General features: G+C 48.7%; 1 protein-coding gene across 2 annotated transcripts in view; it reads right to left on the bottom strand.

The window, feature by feature from the left end:
• Positions 1-2,512: 2,512 nt before the first annotated feature.
• The window catches only part of Adcy9 (adenylate cyclase 9), a 125,652-nt gene continuing 112,160 nt past the window's right edge, over positions 2,513-16,004 (bottom strand). For both annotated transcript variants that reach the window (XM_032914300.1, XM_032914298.1), the window contains exons 9-11: positions 14,341-14,489; positions 12,037-12,078; positions 2,513-6,689 (exon numbers count right to left, since the gene is read on the bottom strand). In XM_032914300.1, the coding sequence (XP_032770191.1) occupies positions 5,495-6,689; positions 12,037-12,078; positions 14,341-14,489 (1,386 nt within the window). In that variant the 3' untranslated portion in view covers positions 2,513-5,494. The remainder of the gene's footprint in view (positions 6,690-12,036; positions 12,079-14,340; positions 14,490-16,004) is intronic.

The following is a 16,004-nucleotide window of genomic DNA, read 5'->3' as shown; positions in this document are numbered from 1 at the left end:
GCCAGGTCTCCTCCCCCCTGGTCTCCTCCCACCCACCTGGGTCTCCTCCCACCCGCCCGGTCTCCTCCCAACCTCTCCTCCCACCCGCCAGGTCTCCTCCCACCACCCTGGTCTCCTCCCACCCCGCCTGGGTCTCCCACCCCCTGGGTCTCCTCCCCACCCGCCTGGGTCTCCTCCCACCCGCCTGGGTCTCCCCACCCACCTGGGTCTCCTCCCACCTGCCTGGGTCTCCTCCCACCCGCCTGCTCCCTCCCACCCGCCTGGGTCTCCTCCCGCACGCCCGGGTCTCCTCCCGCGCGCCCGGGTCGCCTCCCGCTCGCCCGGGTCTCCTCCCGCCCGCCCGGGTCTCCTCCCACCCGCCTGGGTCTCCTCCCACCCGCCTGGGTCTCCTTCCACCTGCCTTTGTCTCCTGAGTGCTGAATTTGAAATTTTATGCAATATCAAAGAATGTATTCTTTTTTGCATTTGTGTGGAATGCTGTGTGTGTGTGTGTGTGTGTGTGTGTGTGTGTGTGTGTGTACACATGCATGTTCTCATGTTCGTTGGTGTTGGGTGCCTTCAAGGCCTCTCACTTGAGTTGAGAGCTCACTGTTTGGGGTAGCTTGCTTCCGAGAATCTGTTTCTGCCGCCACACCCATTCGGCATTTCTGGGGATCAGAACTCTGCTCCTCAAGCTTCAAGGTAAACACTTCTGGCTGAGCCATCTGCTCAGCCCTAAGAGAGTAGTTTTTGTTTTGTTTTGTTTTGTTTTTCATGTGCATTTTTTTCAATTAGGTCACAACTTTCATCAAATTATTGAAGCTCCTGGAGTAAAAAAAAAACAAAAAACAAAACAAAACATAAAAAGTAAAGAATCTACTGCTTTTGATAAGTGAGGCTTCAACAGCAGACGTTTGCTTAATCCTGGTTTCTGTAGATTTGCTGACCCAGCAGGAAGAAGAGAGTTCCGAAGGCTTAATTACTCAAATCCTAACTTTTTTCTTACAAAGAAACCATATGGACATAAAAACTGGGGTGCTTTTAAATGTGCACGTAGATAATGTGCAAATACGAACTTTTAACATCACCCCCGTTCACTTGCTGATTCCTCCAGTTTGCCTCTTTTTGGGACCCGTCCCAGGTGGCCATAACGATAGAGCCCGACGGCACGAAAAGCAACCGTGTGCAGAAAGGATCTCAGATGAGAGACCACAAATGATAACTCATACTGCAAAGATTAGAGGCTGTCTTTCCCGTCGGCAAAGCTGTCTAAGTCCCCGAGTGCCCTTCGTAGCCTAAGACCACGTTCCTGTCAGACCTTGAGCATAGGGAGGGTGAGGGTCCTTGCTCCCTAGTTAGGGAGAGGCTCCTAGGGAAACCAACAAGCACTGTTTGTCAGGAAAGAACCCTGGTCAGCGGATGTGCTTTTGCTCTCGGTGGGTGGAGACGATGGGTTTCTGTAGGCTGATAGACAAGTGGATAGAGGCCATGTCCTCGTCTCCCTTCTCAGAGTCTGCAGCCCACGAGAGGTCCTTCGTGTCTGGACATGGCTCAACACTTGACCCACCAAGAAGTTTTCAGGTGAAGAGGGCTACACCCTGGAAGAGCTACGGTTTGGTTTTGGATTTAGAGGCACTGTGAACCCTTAAAGGTACGTACAAAATGGCATGTAGTTTTCCTTGGGAGAGCTTCTATGACTTAAACGCACAAAACAGGGTCCCACATAGTCCAGGCTGCCCTTGAACTCTATGTAGCTGAGTCTGGTCTCAAAATCCTGATCTTCCCACTACTGTCTCCTACATACCAGACAGCAGCTGTACTCACCAACTGTGGGCAGTTCTGTAACTTTAGATTCTGAAACGGGCTGGGACCTAGAAGCAGCGAGGTAATCACCATGAGGCACAGACGTCTCACGGTCTCTTTTCAGAAAACCTATTGTGTTCTCTTAGCCAATCTCTTCCTTCACTTAAATGCTGCACCACAAGGCCAGCCTGGTCTACAGAGCAAGTTCCAGGACAGCCAGGGCTACATAACCCAGTCTCAAAACAAAACCAAGGGGTTGGGGATTTAGCTCAGTGGTAGAGCGCTTGCCTAGCAAGCACAAGGCCCTGGGTTTGGTCCCCAGCTCTGAAAAAAAAAAAAAACCAAACAAACAAAAACAAAACAAAACAAAAACAAAAACAAACCAGAGAGAAAGGGGGGGTGGGGGTGGGACTTCGTGAAAACTCCCAAGGGAATAGTGAAATTATCAAATGTATGTGTTCTATAGCCTTATTTTTTTTAATGTTCTATGTAAAAATAAACATTTCTCAACCAAAGTTAACTGCAGTAGGTGAATTCATTTAAAAAAAATAATAACATAGCCCCAGAAACACAGAAAGGTAGAATTTTCCTACTTTTAAAACCATGGTCGGAATGAAAAGCAAATCTTGTCTTGGCCCCAAGTTGCAGAACACACACGGGAGGAGGCCCCCGCCTGAAGTGAGGCCGTACGTACCACGCTTCTCAGTGAGGAAATACGGTGCACCAAAGGTAAGTTTTAGAACATTTTAATATCCTTTTTTTTTCAGTGGATGCATTTTGAAATTCTTAGAATTAACAATTTAAAAAGCAGAGCAAAGGAAAATGCGGGAATACAAACAGTCAGCTCTTGCTAACAGAATTTCAGCTTCTAGGCTCGATGCGATTTTCAAAACCACCAATCCAAAAAAAAAAAAAAAATTGCTTTCCTCGAAAATCAAGAAATTCGAATGCAGACTTATCTTTGGAAACTACAAGTGACTACAGCCCAGGTGATGGTCGCACACTGCCTTTGGCTCGCTGTGTCGTGTGCAAATGTGCAGGGCGCACTCCCGGGAGTGACGTTAGGGCGGAGGGAGCCATGCGCAGGTGCGGCACGTCTGAGGGGCTCGTCAAGCAGTTTGGGGGTTGATAACCGACGCTCTACGTCCATTGGTGTGGGATGAAATTATGTGTGCTTGATCAGACAGATGTATAAAATTGATCTGAGCTGGGGCCAAGAGGGAAAGGGCAATTGCGGTGCAAAGCAACTATTTACACACATTCAATTCTGGAGTATTGCGTCCTGCCCTAGGTTCCTAAGGAGTATTGCCATCTGATGGACACTCGAGTCCACTGCCTAGAAGCCCAACTGTCTCCTGCAACGGCTGTTCGTTCAGTGCCAACAGACCGAGCTGCACGGCAGATGTGCTACAGAGCCCCCGTGGTTCTGTGTTGAGGTATGCTTTGGGGCAGGGAGCTGGAAAGGCCCCAGGGGCCTTGCACCCTGAAAGAAGAATGTCTGCACTGGTTCTTCAGGAAGGCTCAGGGTGTTGCTTAAGACCGCTGCACTCGGCCTGAGCTGCCCTTCAGTCAGGGCTCTCTCTGTACGGTGCAGAACCGGACCCCCTGCTCAAGGTTAATAACGATTCTCCCCAGCTGGTTTGCAGGGCTGGGGCTGGGGAAAGAGTCACAGAGACCTTTGCAGCAGAGAAAGAAAGAGTTTGAGAGGGAAGATGCGGCTAGAGATGAACTTGGCAGAGCGCATCTTGAACCAAGGTTGCAAACCCCTCCCCCTCCCCAACCACTAGCTGGCTCCTCAAAGCCTGGATGAGGACAGAGGACAGACCGATCCTCTCTCAGATGAGCACACCCTAATACTGACAGCAAGAGACCCCAGCATGCCCTAAACCCCTAGCACGAGGAAAGAATCAGGTAGTGTTTTTTAAGAAAAGAAAAATCTGTGGCATTGTACAGGAATACATTCTTTAGAAGTAAGAGGCATTGTCACAACTTCTCTGTTCTTCGAGTTGGAAGACCAACAGGGAGCCAACTGGGAAGAGAGATCTTCCAGTCACTAAGAATACTCTGGGTCCTGGCATGGCTTTGTTGCTTGGGCGGCCATCCCAGGTGTCTCTGGGGAAGTGGCTGACTAGAACTAAGATGTCACCTTGCTAGCATAAGCAGGTTCTGTCCATCTTTGGGGAGGAGTGAAAACTGGGCTGATCTCAGATGTGAAAGCTAGACAGTGAAGTTTACCAGTGGAAGAACACACCACAGGGCATGGCATGAAGACCTCCAACAGACACAGAGCTGGTCCTCCGTTGTCTCATGAGCTGCACACCAGCGTGACCTGGAAAAATGATGGCGGTGGGGCAACTGTAGCAGCCTGAGCTCCACCCAGTGTCAACTTGGGACTCAACATGGAAGAACAATTTCGTTACAAGCAAGTGGCAGCCAGCAACGTGAACGGCGTCTCTGTGACTGGTTGTCTGCATCTCCTTTGGCAAAACAGATGGCTCTGTCCCTCTGTGCACCGTAGGAAACCCCCTTCGACAGAATTGAATCCCACCACAAGTCAGCCGGCACAGTCCAACAGTGGGCGGGGCCGACAAAAGGTTTGCAGAATCCCGCTTGGCGCCGAGCCAGTTTTACTCTGGATCCCCACAAGGGGGAGCAGCACCCTGGGTGGCACCGTGGGCCACAGTGGATGAGACATGGAACATAGAGGGACATCTTGTCATTGGTCGGCTGTGTCCTTTGCAAACTGCCCTGACCACTCCCTGTTTCCCCCTCCACCAAAACTACCCAGTGGCCCCTCCCCCGTAATACATACGTTTTGATAAATAAATAAATAAATAAATGCATCCTCAGATGGTTAAACGTCTCCCTCAGATGGGTCAGCATCTGAGACAAGCATCTTCACTCTTGGTTGGAAGACCCCTCTGTGTGTGGAGGGGGTCGGGATGAAAACACGGCTTTGAGATTCCTGAGGCCTGATTTGTAAGCTTTGCGCCTGGCGAGCATATGAAATCTTGGCCTGCGTGCAGATGAGCCCCTGAAGCTGCCCAGTGTTGGGGGCGGAGAGGCCCATTTGTGGACCACAGGAATGTGGGCCCAGGTACCCGAGAGATGCCAGGAGGGGGCTTGCTGAGCTTCTAGCCCTGCTCCCTTTTATAGCCCCTCCCCCAGGTGAGTTACTGGCACTTTATATCAGATTCATAAATGCAAGTGTGTGCGTGTATGTGCTTAGAAAGGCCAGGTGACTGAAAAATACTATTACATATATAGAAAAAATAAACTGGAAAACACTGTATGAGAAAAAAAAAACCTTGTGAGAAAAGGCAATAAAAATGGTATTTTAACCACAGCTTTTTTTTCCTTTTTTTTTTTTTTTTTCTTAAAGAAGTCAGATAATCCCCAGGGCCATGATTCCACCAGTGGCCTCAGCCCCAGATGCAAGGCCAAACCCTGAAGGCACTTGTATTCCTCCACACTGCTGAATGGATCCCCCAGGCTGGGGGCAGGCTTCCTGGAAAGGGAGTAAAGGAAAAACCGAAATGGGTGGAAATGAACCCTGAATAACTGTGCTCCACACAGAGATTAGGGCTGAAATGACCACGTGACACCACATCTGGGGACAGAAACTGAGGTGCTAGATAGCACAACAGCCCATCGGTACAGATATTATTGTGTTTGGACAAGCAGAGCACCTCGGCAGCTCCTCTGTGCTGCCTCACACACTCTTTGAGACGTTGAGCTTGGTGAGTTCATTGGCCTCTTCTGCTCCCGTGTCTTCAGAGTCTTCCTTCTCTATGGCTTTGCCAAATCGAAACCTCTCCTCTGCTTTGACTGGCTCTCTCCAGGGCCTCTTAGAGGACAGGGTCGCTTCCTTGGTCTGCGCCCCATCGTCAGACCCCAGAGAAGCCTTGTCCAGATACTGAACAGAAGGCACCAAGTTGGTGATCTCATCTGTGGGAGACCGCCCAATGCTGCCGTCCACCTGGACGCGGATGTCCGGGGAGATGGACAGCTGGTGCTGAGGGACCACTCCATTGTCCGTGCACTTCGGGTAAAGGTATGTCTTCATCTGCCCTTTCCCCTTGACGTTCACGGTCCCTCGGTAGTCAAAGTCGTAACCCATCTTGCTCAGCACGCGGTAGCTCTCCTCGCTCACCTGGATTCGGCACTCCACCCCGGTGGTGTCCATCCTGCTGGCGATGTTGACGGTGTCCCCCCAGATGTCATACAGCAGCTTGGTGGTGCCGATGACACCTGCTGTGAGGGGCCCGTGGTTGAAGCCGACCCTGAGCTTGAAGTTGAACCAGAGCATGTTATTGTTGAAGTCATCCACCACGCGCATCATCTCCTTGGCGAACTCGAAGAGGATACGCAGGTGCTCCTGTGGGTGGCCGCCCTCCTGGCACTGGGCCGTGTTCAGCCCCGAGGCTGCCATGTACGTGGCCCCGATGGTCTTGATCTTCTCGATGCTATTATAGTCCGGCTTGCTCAAGAGCTCGTCGAAGTCACCGATCAGCTCGTTGAGGACGCGGTAGCATTCCTTGCCCCCCTCATAGTTCTCCTCGTAGAATTCACTGAAGTTGACGATGCTGGCAAAGATCACTCCCCCGCTGTCATGGTTCTTGGAGTAGGTCTGCGAGACCTTGAGCTGCTCAGCCACGTGGTAGGGGATGATGTTCCGTAGCAGCCAGTCAGCCTGGTCTCTCATGCTCTGGATCTTTGTGCGGTGTAGGTCTGCTTCCACATCCCCGTGGTAGTGCAGCCGGTAGCTCACCTCGAACTCCCGGTTCAGGAACCAGACCAAGAGGAGCAGGAGGAAGAAGGTGAGGATGAGCTCCTTGCCTATGAGGCTGGCCGGCCTCCTGCCGTCCTGCAGCACTGAGCTGTTGCACGGGCTCCTCGCGGAGGCACTGCAGAGTGGAGAGAGGAGAGATTACACAGCCGCACAGAGCACCTCGTGAGGGAGAGCTGCAAACCTGCACACAGTGAACCCTCTGCCCAGCGTGGCTGAGCACGCCCCGTCAGCACGGGAAGCCATAAAGCAGCCTGGGTGTTTTGCAGGCTTCACCGTTGCTTTTGTTTTATTGATATTTAATTTGGTTTCTTGTTGTATGCAGCCAAGGCTGGCCTTGGACTTGCTATGCAGCTGGAGGCTGTCCTGGAATTAAGGTCCTGCCTCCATACCAGTATGCTAGAATGACAAGCCTGGACTACTAGGCCCAGCCTTTTAGAAAAACTTACTAGATTTCTCCTCAACTCTTTCTTTTAGAAAAATCCCAACTTCATGGAAATGCTAAATTTCATAACACTTGGATCCAGATTCATAAATCTTCATCTGGATTCAACTGTTTAATGTTGCCTCTCTGCTTTCCTCTCAGTACATATATACACACATGTGACATACAAAGACATAACTGACAAACACAAATACTGTTTCCTAATCTGGAGACATGGGTCAGTGGTTAAAGCACTGACTGCTCTTCCAGAGGTTCTGAGTTCAAATCCCAGCAACCACATCGTGGCTCACAACCATCTGCAATGAGATCTGCTGCCCTCTTCTGGCCTGCAGACATATATGCAGGCAGAACGCTGTGTATATAATAAATCTAAAAAGACAAAGTGACCCAAATGCTTTTTCCTAAACATGTCTCTCCCAGGATACAGACATGTCCCTTAGTGATCACAGTGTCATCACTGTACCTAAGAAACTGAATATTGATAGATTTTATTCTCAGATTTCTAAGCAACAGACATCATTTTACGAAGATATACTTTATTTATTCTCAACTTGTATGAAACTTTCACAGAACACATCCCCCTTTCTAGGTAGTTCTGCTTCACCAAAATTATTCAAGAAAATCTTAACATTTTCAAAAAGAATATAAGACGTATACATTTAAGATATATCTATATATAATCTATATGTATACACACACACACACACACACACACGGTGAGAAATCAATCAGCAGCATAAAGAGCAGAACATCTTTCCTTCAGGGTAACGTGCACAGCTATTTTTCCCCGGCTATAGCATAGGTTAATACATGGGTGTACCACACTCATGCTGAGGGACACCGTAGTTATGAGAAGAGATGACATTTCAAAGAATATTCCTACTCTCGTCTTTGCATACCCTGGAATTACTGAATCATTTCAAATGCAGTGCATTTAGGATTTAACTAGAGATTCCCAAGAAGTCCTCATACGGGCGCAGACTGAGCCCAGAGCCTTGTGCATGGAGACGAGTGCTCTCTTTCTAAGCAATAACCTGGGCCTACAAACGTCCTAGGCAACACTTCCTGTCCCCTTTGCCGGATGACTGAACTTACATCCAGCCGTGCCGTTCTCCGGCAAACGGGTGCTACCGAGGCCCCTGCAGCTGAAACCGAGTTAGCTCCGAGAGCTACCATGATTTTTGTTTTTATTTTTGTTTCCTCCTCCTCCTCCCCCTCCAGCTGAGGACCGAACCGAGGGCCTTGCGCTTGCTAGGCAAGTGCTCTACCACTGAGCTAAATCCCCAACCCAACCCTTTTCTTCTTAAGGCAGGATCTTATGTAGCACAGGTTGGCCTGAATTTGCTATATATAACTGAGGGTAACCTTGAATTTCTAATCCTCCTGCCTCCACTTTCCAAATGCTGGGAATCATAGGCATACACCACCAGACTTGCTCAGTTTTTTCCTCTGTAAAAATCCTGCATACTCAATCATAGAAAATTTAGGGGTAAAGTAGAAATTTAAAAAAATGATTCTTCTCTTGTCCTACTTCCCAGAGTCAGTTTACATTAACATTTGAATTTCCTGCTTCCTTCTCCCCATCCCTTTCTTGCCACCCCCTTCTATTTTTAACAAAACTTTGACTGTTCAGTTCCTATAAGTTTTATTTGTTAGTGCATTTCTAAATCGGCCAAGGCAGGTTGTCGGGCTTTATGTAATGGTGGAATTGCTCACTATGTAAATATAAATGGATATAAAGCCGATGTGTCCTCAGATGAGATCTAGGACCCAGAAACCTTAGTTCCTTAGCTACAGTATTTAGTTAAGGTCTTATTGTCACCTTTGACATAAGGGTATTTTAAAGTAGTGGATATAGCAAGGCCTCGTGGCACACATCTAACATCCTAGCCCTTGGAGTGAGAGACTAGGGTATTAAGAGTGTAAGGTTATCCTTGGGTACACAGCAAGTTCAAGGTCAGCCTGGCCTACATAATATTTTATCTCAAAAAAGAAAAGAACAAGGGAAAAAGAAAGAAGGAAGGAAAGAAGGAAGGAAGAAAGGAAGGAAGGAAGGAAGGAAGGAAGGAAGGAAGGAAGGAAGGAAGGACTCGAGACATTCCTCAAAACACCTCCACAAAAGTCCTGACATTGTGGGTAGCTGCTCTGGTAAGACAAGTGGGGACTTTGCAGGCCTTGGTTTCCTCATGTGCAAACCATGAAGACTAGCTGGTGCATGGCCAAGTCCCTTTTCCCTTCATGTTCAGGGTAGCTGTGCCAGCTCCCCAGGGGAGGTTATCATCTTCAGAGAGGCCTGGGCTGGGCTGGGGAGGGGTCCCTGGATGGTAGCAGCAGCCATGGTATTGAGGCTACGTGCACAGACAATGCAGTTTTTCTGAACACCTGCTTTCCCTCTGAGCTTCCTATGTGGCTTTTAGAAGCTCGGAGCCGCCTGTCTTCACTGAGATCCTCTAGGGCCGTCGTCACAGCTCACTGGGAGAAACGCTTCCCTTTGCTGTCTCTGGTGTCTTCTCCCTGTAATTATGCAGAGCTAGCCTGGGAGCCCAGCTAGGCGGACTGGAGACCTGACACCAGTCAGGTTTCCTAGACCAGTGGGTGGGGAACAGGACAGAGCTCTATCCTAGGACATCCCATGGTTATTTCATTTATAGCACTGAATCAAATGATAATTTCTATCAATCTCAAATGCTAAGCAAAATAAGCACTATTTTAACTGACTAAAACACAGTTTAGTCTAGCCTGAGGTTCTCTGACTTTTTATTTGGAGGTTTCTCTGTGTAGCCTTGGCTGTCCTGAAAACTCACTCTGTAGATGAGGCTGGCCTCCAACTCAGAGATCTGCCTGCCTCTGCTCCCCAAGTGCTAGGATTAAAGGCATGAGCTACCACCACCACCAGGCTCTCTGCCTGGCTTTTAAGCAGCTTCTCTGGGGAGAAACCAACGGTATCTCCTGTGAGCATGGCTTGCTGGGTCAGGGGCTAAGTTACTTTGCCCAATGTTGTGACATTGAGGAACAGCTCTTTGTAGTAAGTTTCCTAAGGGGCTGGACTTAGGTCAACAGGTTTGGTAGGAAACAGCATGCACAAGCGTTCTCATTGGCTTATACCTTAAAAAAACAAACCCCAAACCCAAACAACTTTATTATTATGTGTATATGTGATTGGTAGATGCAGACATCCAGGAGTGTGTCCAGGTCCGAGGATAAGTCTGTGGAACCAGGTCTCCTTGTGCTGGGAGCAGAAAGCATTCTTACCTGCTAAGCCACGTTGCCCTGTGGTTTGTTTTATTAAGACAGGGTCTTATGTTGCTCGAGCTGTCTTGGAATTAACTCACTACATAGCTGAGGATGAACTCGAAACTTTGATCCTCTTGTTCCCACCTCCCAAGTGCGGGATTATGGGATACGCCATCATGCCCAGTGATTCTTATTCTAAGACAGGTGGACAAGAGCAGCCAATCCAGTTCTAAATTTAAATAGCAAAGGCCAGTCTCTAAGAAGAGGAATCTTGGTGTGTTTGTCATTGGTGAGTGACCCCGGGGCCTTGTGCTACGTAAGGGCTCTACCATTGAGCAATTCCAAGCTTTTCCAGTTTTCATTCCCACTCTGAGATGGCCTCTCAAAGAAAGCTGCCCAGGCCAGCCTTGAGCTCACTCTGCACTGGATTCACGCAGGCCTCCGATGTACGAGTCCGCTCTCATAGCTGAGATTACAGGCTGTCACCTTCTTCACACTCAGTCCATGATGAAGGAATGTAAGAGTAACTGAACACTGGGACATCGACTATGGATGGAAGCTAAAGTAAAACACTAAAATCTATCCACCATGTAAAAGAGATATTTGAAACAGCAGGCAGGTAAAGAGAAAGCAAGGGCCAACTTTCAGCTCTAACCAGCAAGACACCTTGCTTGGTACCTAATAACATTTGGGATCTATCCCAAATACACAGTATAGATAGTGCCACACTATAGGCCTAGGCTGACCTCAAACTCACAGCAATCCCCCCACCTCAGGTTTGATCGCCAGACTTTCTGAGGGTCCAGCGTAAGCTGAGCTGAAGATCAGCAGGGACACTTGCACAGCATGGACGGTGTCCTGTGGATTCCCAGGAGCGGGGGAATGTGGTTGATATGTGACAGATCTTATGAACTTCATCTGTGTGGGCTTTATGCTCTATGAATGTTTTTCTGTCCCTTCCAATTTGTCATTCAGTCTTTTCCTCGTGGGCCTGTTTATTATTGACAACACTGGAAAGTTATCTGTCTTAAGAGGCATGAACATGAATATTTTTCTAGCCTTCATGGTTTAATTATTTCTTTGTGTGGTATGTGTGTGCGTGTATAGGAGCACGTGTGGCTGCAGATCTGCATGTACACAGCACACATAATTTTTATATCTCACCCTTCAATTTATTTTGGATTTACTTTTCTGTTTATAGTGAAGCAAGGGTTCAATATTTAATTTAAAAATTCAAATATTTATCATCTCAAATTTCTAGCCAGATACATAGTCATATATAAAATTAAATTATTTATTTATTTTTATCTATTATTTATTATCATTATTATTATTTATTTATTATTACTGTCTGCCTGTGCATGGGTGAGGATGCGGTATGTGTCCTGAGGGGCATGTGTGGTGGTAACACAGAGGGCAACTGTAGACAGGGTTCTTTCCAACCATGGGTCCTGGGGATTGAATTCAGGTTGCTAGACTCTCATAGCAAGCATCTTGAGCAGCTAAGACATCTTGGCTGCTCCAGGTCAAAATTTTTTAAATGATAAAACATTTTCTGTGAGCTTTCCTGTTACATAAAATTAAACTAATTCTAGTACATGTCTAATGGCTACTCACCTTCCTAGTAAGAAACAACTGTGATCGGATATCTCAATATGCACTTATTGTTTGCTTTCTCAATCTGTACACACACACACACACACACACACACACACACACACACACACACACACGTGTACCACGCACGCATATTTTTGGGAGATAAGGCCGCAGGTTGGAAGCTTACCTGAAATTCTGTGCTGTGTCCAAGGGTGACATCACAATGGAACTGGAAATAAAATGCATGAAATATTATAGGAAACAAAAAGGCATTGTTAAAAGCAACCCAAGAAGAGTTCATGTAACTTCTCTTTTGGGGACATGAGGTAAATATTTGGTCATGACCCTCTCAAACCATAAGCTCAACTAAACACTTTCCTCTATAAGTTGCTCGGGCGTTTTATCTCAGGAACAGGAAAGTGACGGACACCTCTCTTTTGTAAAGGTGCACTCAGGCTTTGATTACTACCCAGCGAGCACTGTGCCCTGCTAATCCCAGCTGCAACTGGGACTGGGCCATGGCTCCGAGAACCCTCCACATGGAGGGTAAGGTTCACCTATTAGTTTCCGCCGAAATCTGCTGTTTGGATTGTAGCAGGGAGGCAGAGGGGAGGCCCCCACTTTGCCGCTCTGGATCCAAGAGGAGAAGCCAAAGCTATGACTAAATGTCACCATGAAGGGGGTTCACAAGGCATCTGAAGCTAAGAGCTGCTGCTGAATCCCATACTCTCTGTACAAAGCATTGGGATGACCCTGAGCCCAGATGTTCCCCAAAGGCAGGAGGAGGTCGCACATTCCGCTTAATGTAACTGCTGGTCACAGCTTCTCGGATCCCGAACTGCAGCTCTAATCCAGATTCCCTCTTGATCTTGCTTTGTAGAGAACACGAACGTTTCACACTGCTATTAATACGGGCAGGAAACTGAGGACAGAGGACTGTGATTCTCACAGACTCTTGATGCTGCTGACAATGGCACTTAGTAAAGCAGTGGTCCTCAGGGACACCAGTGCCAATCCCAAGGGGCACCTGGGAAATGTGGAAGGCCCTGCTTGTGACAATACGTTGAGGAGCGGGAATGTTTGATGTTCTGCCACATACAACGGACCCTGCTCGCCTGCTCCCTGGCTATGTGGCTCTCCAATGCACCTGGGCAGCACCTGTCTAAGAAGTTACCAGAAAGGCCTGGCATTTGATGTTTGTTACACAAACGGAAGCTTAATTGGTTTAAGGGATCATGAGCTGTTTCAACAACGTACTGTATACATTCTGGTACCTGAGTTTCTATTCTACTTCCAACTGCCTGTTTAGTTGACAAAGAGTAAAAGCCACAAAGCCAGTCGCTGGCATGTAACAGGAAACTTGAGACACATGTAACAAACCAAGGAGCCAACGCGATGCCCCTGGTGGAGCCTGCAGAGGAAGGAACCTCACTGTCATCCACACAGGGCATTTCGCTGTGCCGACTGCACTGGGTGGGTCTCACTTCCTCTGTAGCCCAGGCTACCCTCAAACTTTCTGTCCTTCTGCATCCACTTCCCTTTCACCAGCTGGGATTACAGGTGTGTGCCACCATACTTGGCTCTTACCGGGTTTAAATGTCCCTATCATTGTACAGCACAATGGAGAACTGTCCCTGTCTCCACAGGTCCATCGTGGACTCTAATCTCTCTGTCCACACCATACTTTCTACTCAGGTAGCCCAGAAGGCCTCAGACTTTCTTTAGAGCTGAGGAAGACTGGAGACCCCTGATTATCCTGCCTCTGCTTACCATGTGGTGAGATGACACACATGTACCAGCAGAGTCTTGCCATGTAGCTTAGGTTAGACCGCCTGCCTCAGCTTCCTGAGTAGTAGGGTTACAGGCTTGCACTACTCAGGCTTTCCTTCTTGTCTCTCCTCATCCTGATGCTCTCATGTGAAATAATTCAGCTCTTACTTTCTTAGATTACAACTTACAAAGGAAAGTTCAAATGCCCTGCAATCGTCATGTCTCGCAGAGGCAGGTACCCAAGGACATCTATCGTCAAATATTTACAGATTGCGTTCCCAAGTCCCAGTGCATGGGATCAAAAGTCTTGTGGGATTCTGCATGTCTGTACATAACTGATGATAGAGGCGCCTTTCAGGGATAGAAACGAAGTCTAAATCCAATGTTCGTCTACGTGTCACACGCACAGCCTGTTGTGTGGTGTTATTAATGACTTCCTTTCCTTTTCCGTATCACTCTTAGGGCACTTTATTACTTTTTGGGTTATATATTTGGTGTGTGTGTGTGTGTGTGTGGTTTTGGTACTCCTGGGGACTTGAACCAAGGGCCTGTGAGTGCTGGGCAGGCCCTTTACCGCTGAGCGACACCCCCTCCTGGTACCCTTTGAGCACTACGTGTGCTGGGGGCTCTCAAGTCATGGAGGAAACGCATGACACAGCACTGGCACAGAACTGCTGCTGAGCCCTAAGAGATGCAAGGCGAGGGCTACACCGTCACACACCTGTCCTGACACAGCGAGATGTAGAGCAGAAGCAGCGGCCCAGCCCCCACAAGGGTGGCGAGGGAGGACCTCATCCAGGAGCTGAGCTGGCAGAAGTTACAGTAGTGCACGACGGCCACCAGCACTGCAGAGCCCGTGAGCATGGTGAACTGCAAGAGAACAGTGTTAGGAGAGTCTCCGCCACGGTGCTTCCATCCAATCCGTGCGTCACAGACCCACTCGCCCACACTTCCGGTGCTGCAGACCCACTCGCCCACACTTCCGGTGCTGCTTCTGATGGCTCGGAGGTAAAGCGTCCCCTACAGGCGCATGCGTTTGCATGCCTGGTCCCCAGCCAGGGGTGCCATTCTGGGAGTTTGTGGGATCTTTGGGAAGTAGACCCTAGCAGCAGGAAGTGGATCTCTGGAGAGGAGGGCCTTGAGGTCTAGAGCCTGGTCTATGCCATCACTGTTTCCTGTTCAAGCACGTAGTAAGGAGCAGTAGAGTCTGAACCTGACAAACCCACCACGGTGAAGCTATGCCTTCCCTGCTGTGGCCGACTGCTCCCTTCAGGCCCGAGCCGGAGCTGAGTCTCCACCGCTTACGCGTTTCTCATCGGGTCACAGTGACAAGAAGTAAATGGGAGGTGTGCTGTAAGTCTTCCTTTGGGTCACCTACTGGCTTTAAAAACAGATCACAGCACTTTAGGTGCAAATCTACGCTGCTAGGAGAATATTCCTCCAGACATATCAGATGGCACACGTCATTTGATAGACAGGAAAGGGAGGGGTTGGGTTTAGCTCAGTGGTAGGCGCTTGCCTAGGAAGCGCAAGGCCCTGGTTGGTCCCCAGCTCGGAAAAAAAAAACCAAAAAAAAAAAAAAAAAAAAAAAAAAAAAGGCTGCTTCCTGGGGCCCTACCACTGTGGGAGGGTCCACCTTCTAAACACTTCCTGCTGTGAACCACTGAGACGTGATCTGATGCTAGGACATCGGATGCTCCCACGTAGTTCTATTACACTCAAGCACACCGCTCTAGATCTCAGCCTAATGGGCAAGGCGCAAATGTTTCCCACGATGACCTCACCCTTTGTGGAGTTAATTCCAAAGCTCCTTCCCAGAGCTGCAGCTACTCCAGGTGCCAGTCCGAGACTTTTAAGAGGCCGGCACATATGTACCATATGGACACGTGGGGCAGGTGTGTGAGGAAATGTACAAATGTTTAAACTGTTGCGGGACTCCATCTCTCTGTAAGTCCTTCACAAGGTAAAAGACTGGGGATGTGACTCAGTCGTAGAGCATCTGCCTAGTGTAAGCAAGGCCCCACCCCACCCCCCAAATTAAAAGGAACAGGTGTGTGTGTGTGTGTGTGTGTGTGTGTGTGTGTGCGTGTGTGTGTGTGTGTGTGGTGTGTGTGTGTGTGTGTGGTTGGGCGGGCGTGTGTGTGTGTGTGTGTGGCAGGGGTGTGGTTGGTGTGTGTGTGAGTGTGTGTGTGTGTGTGTGGTGCAGGGGTGTAGTTGGTGTATATGTGTGTGTGTGTGTTGCAGGGGTGTGGTTGGTGTGTGTGTGTGTGTGTGTGCAGGGGTGTGGTTGGTGGTGTGTGTGTGTGTGTGTGTGGTGTGGTGGTGTGTGTGTGTGTGTGGTGTGGTGGGGTTGGTGTGTGTGTGTGTGTGTCCCACCATGCCCAG

The sequence above is a fragment of the Rattus rattus genome, chromosome 9, assembly GCF_011064425.1.
Source record: "Rattus rattus isolate New Zealand chromosome 9, Rrattus_CSIRO_v1, whole genome shotgun sequence".
NCBI lineage: Eukaryota > Metazoa > Chordata > Mammalia > Rodentia > Muridae > Rattus > Rattus rattus.
Note: the sequence above shows the minus strand (reverse complement) of the source record. Positions and strands in the feature narration are given on the sequence as shown.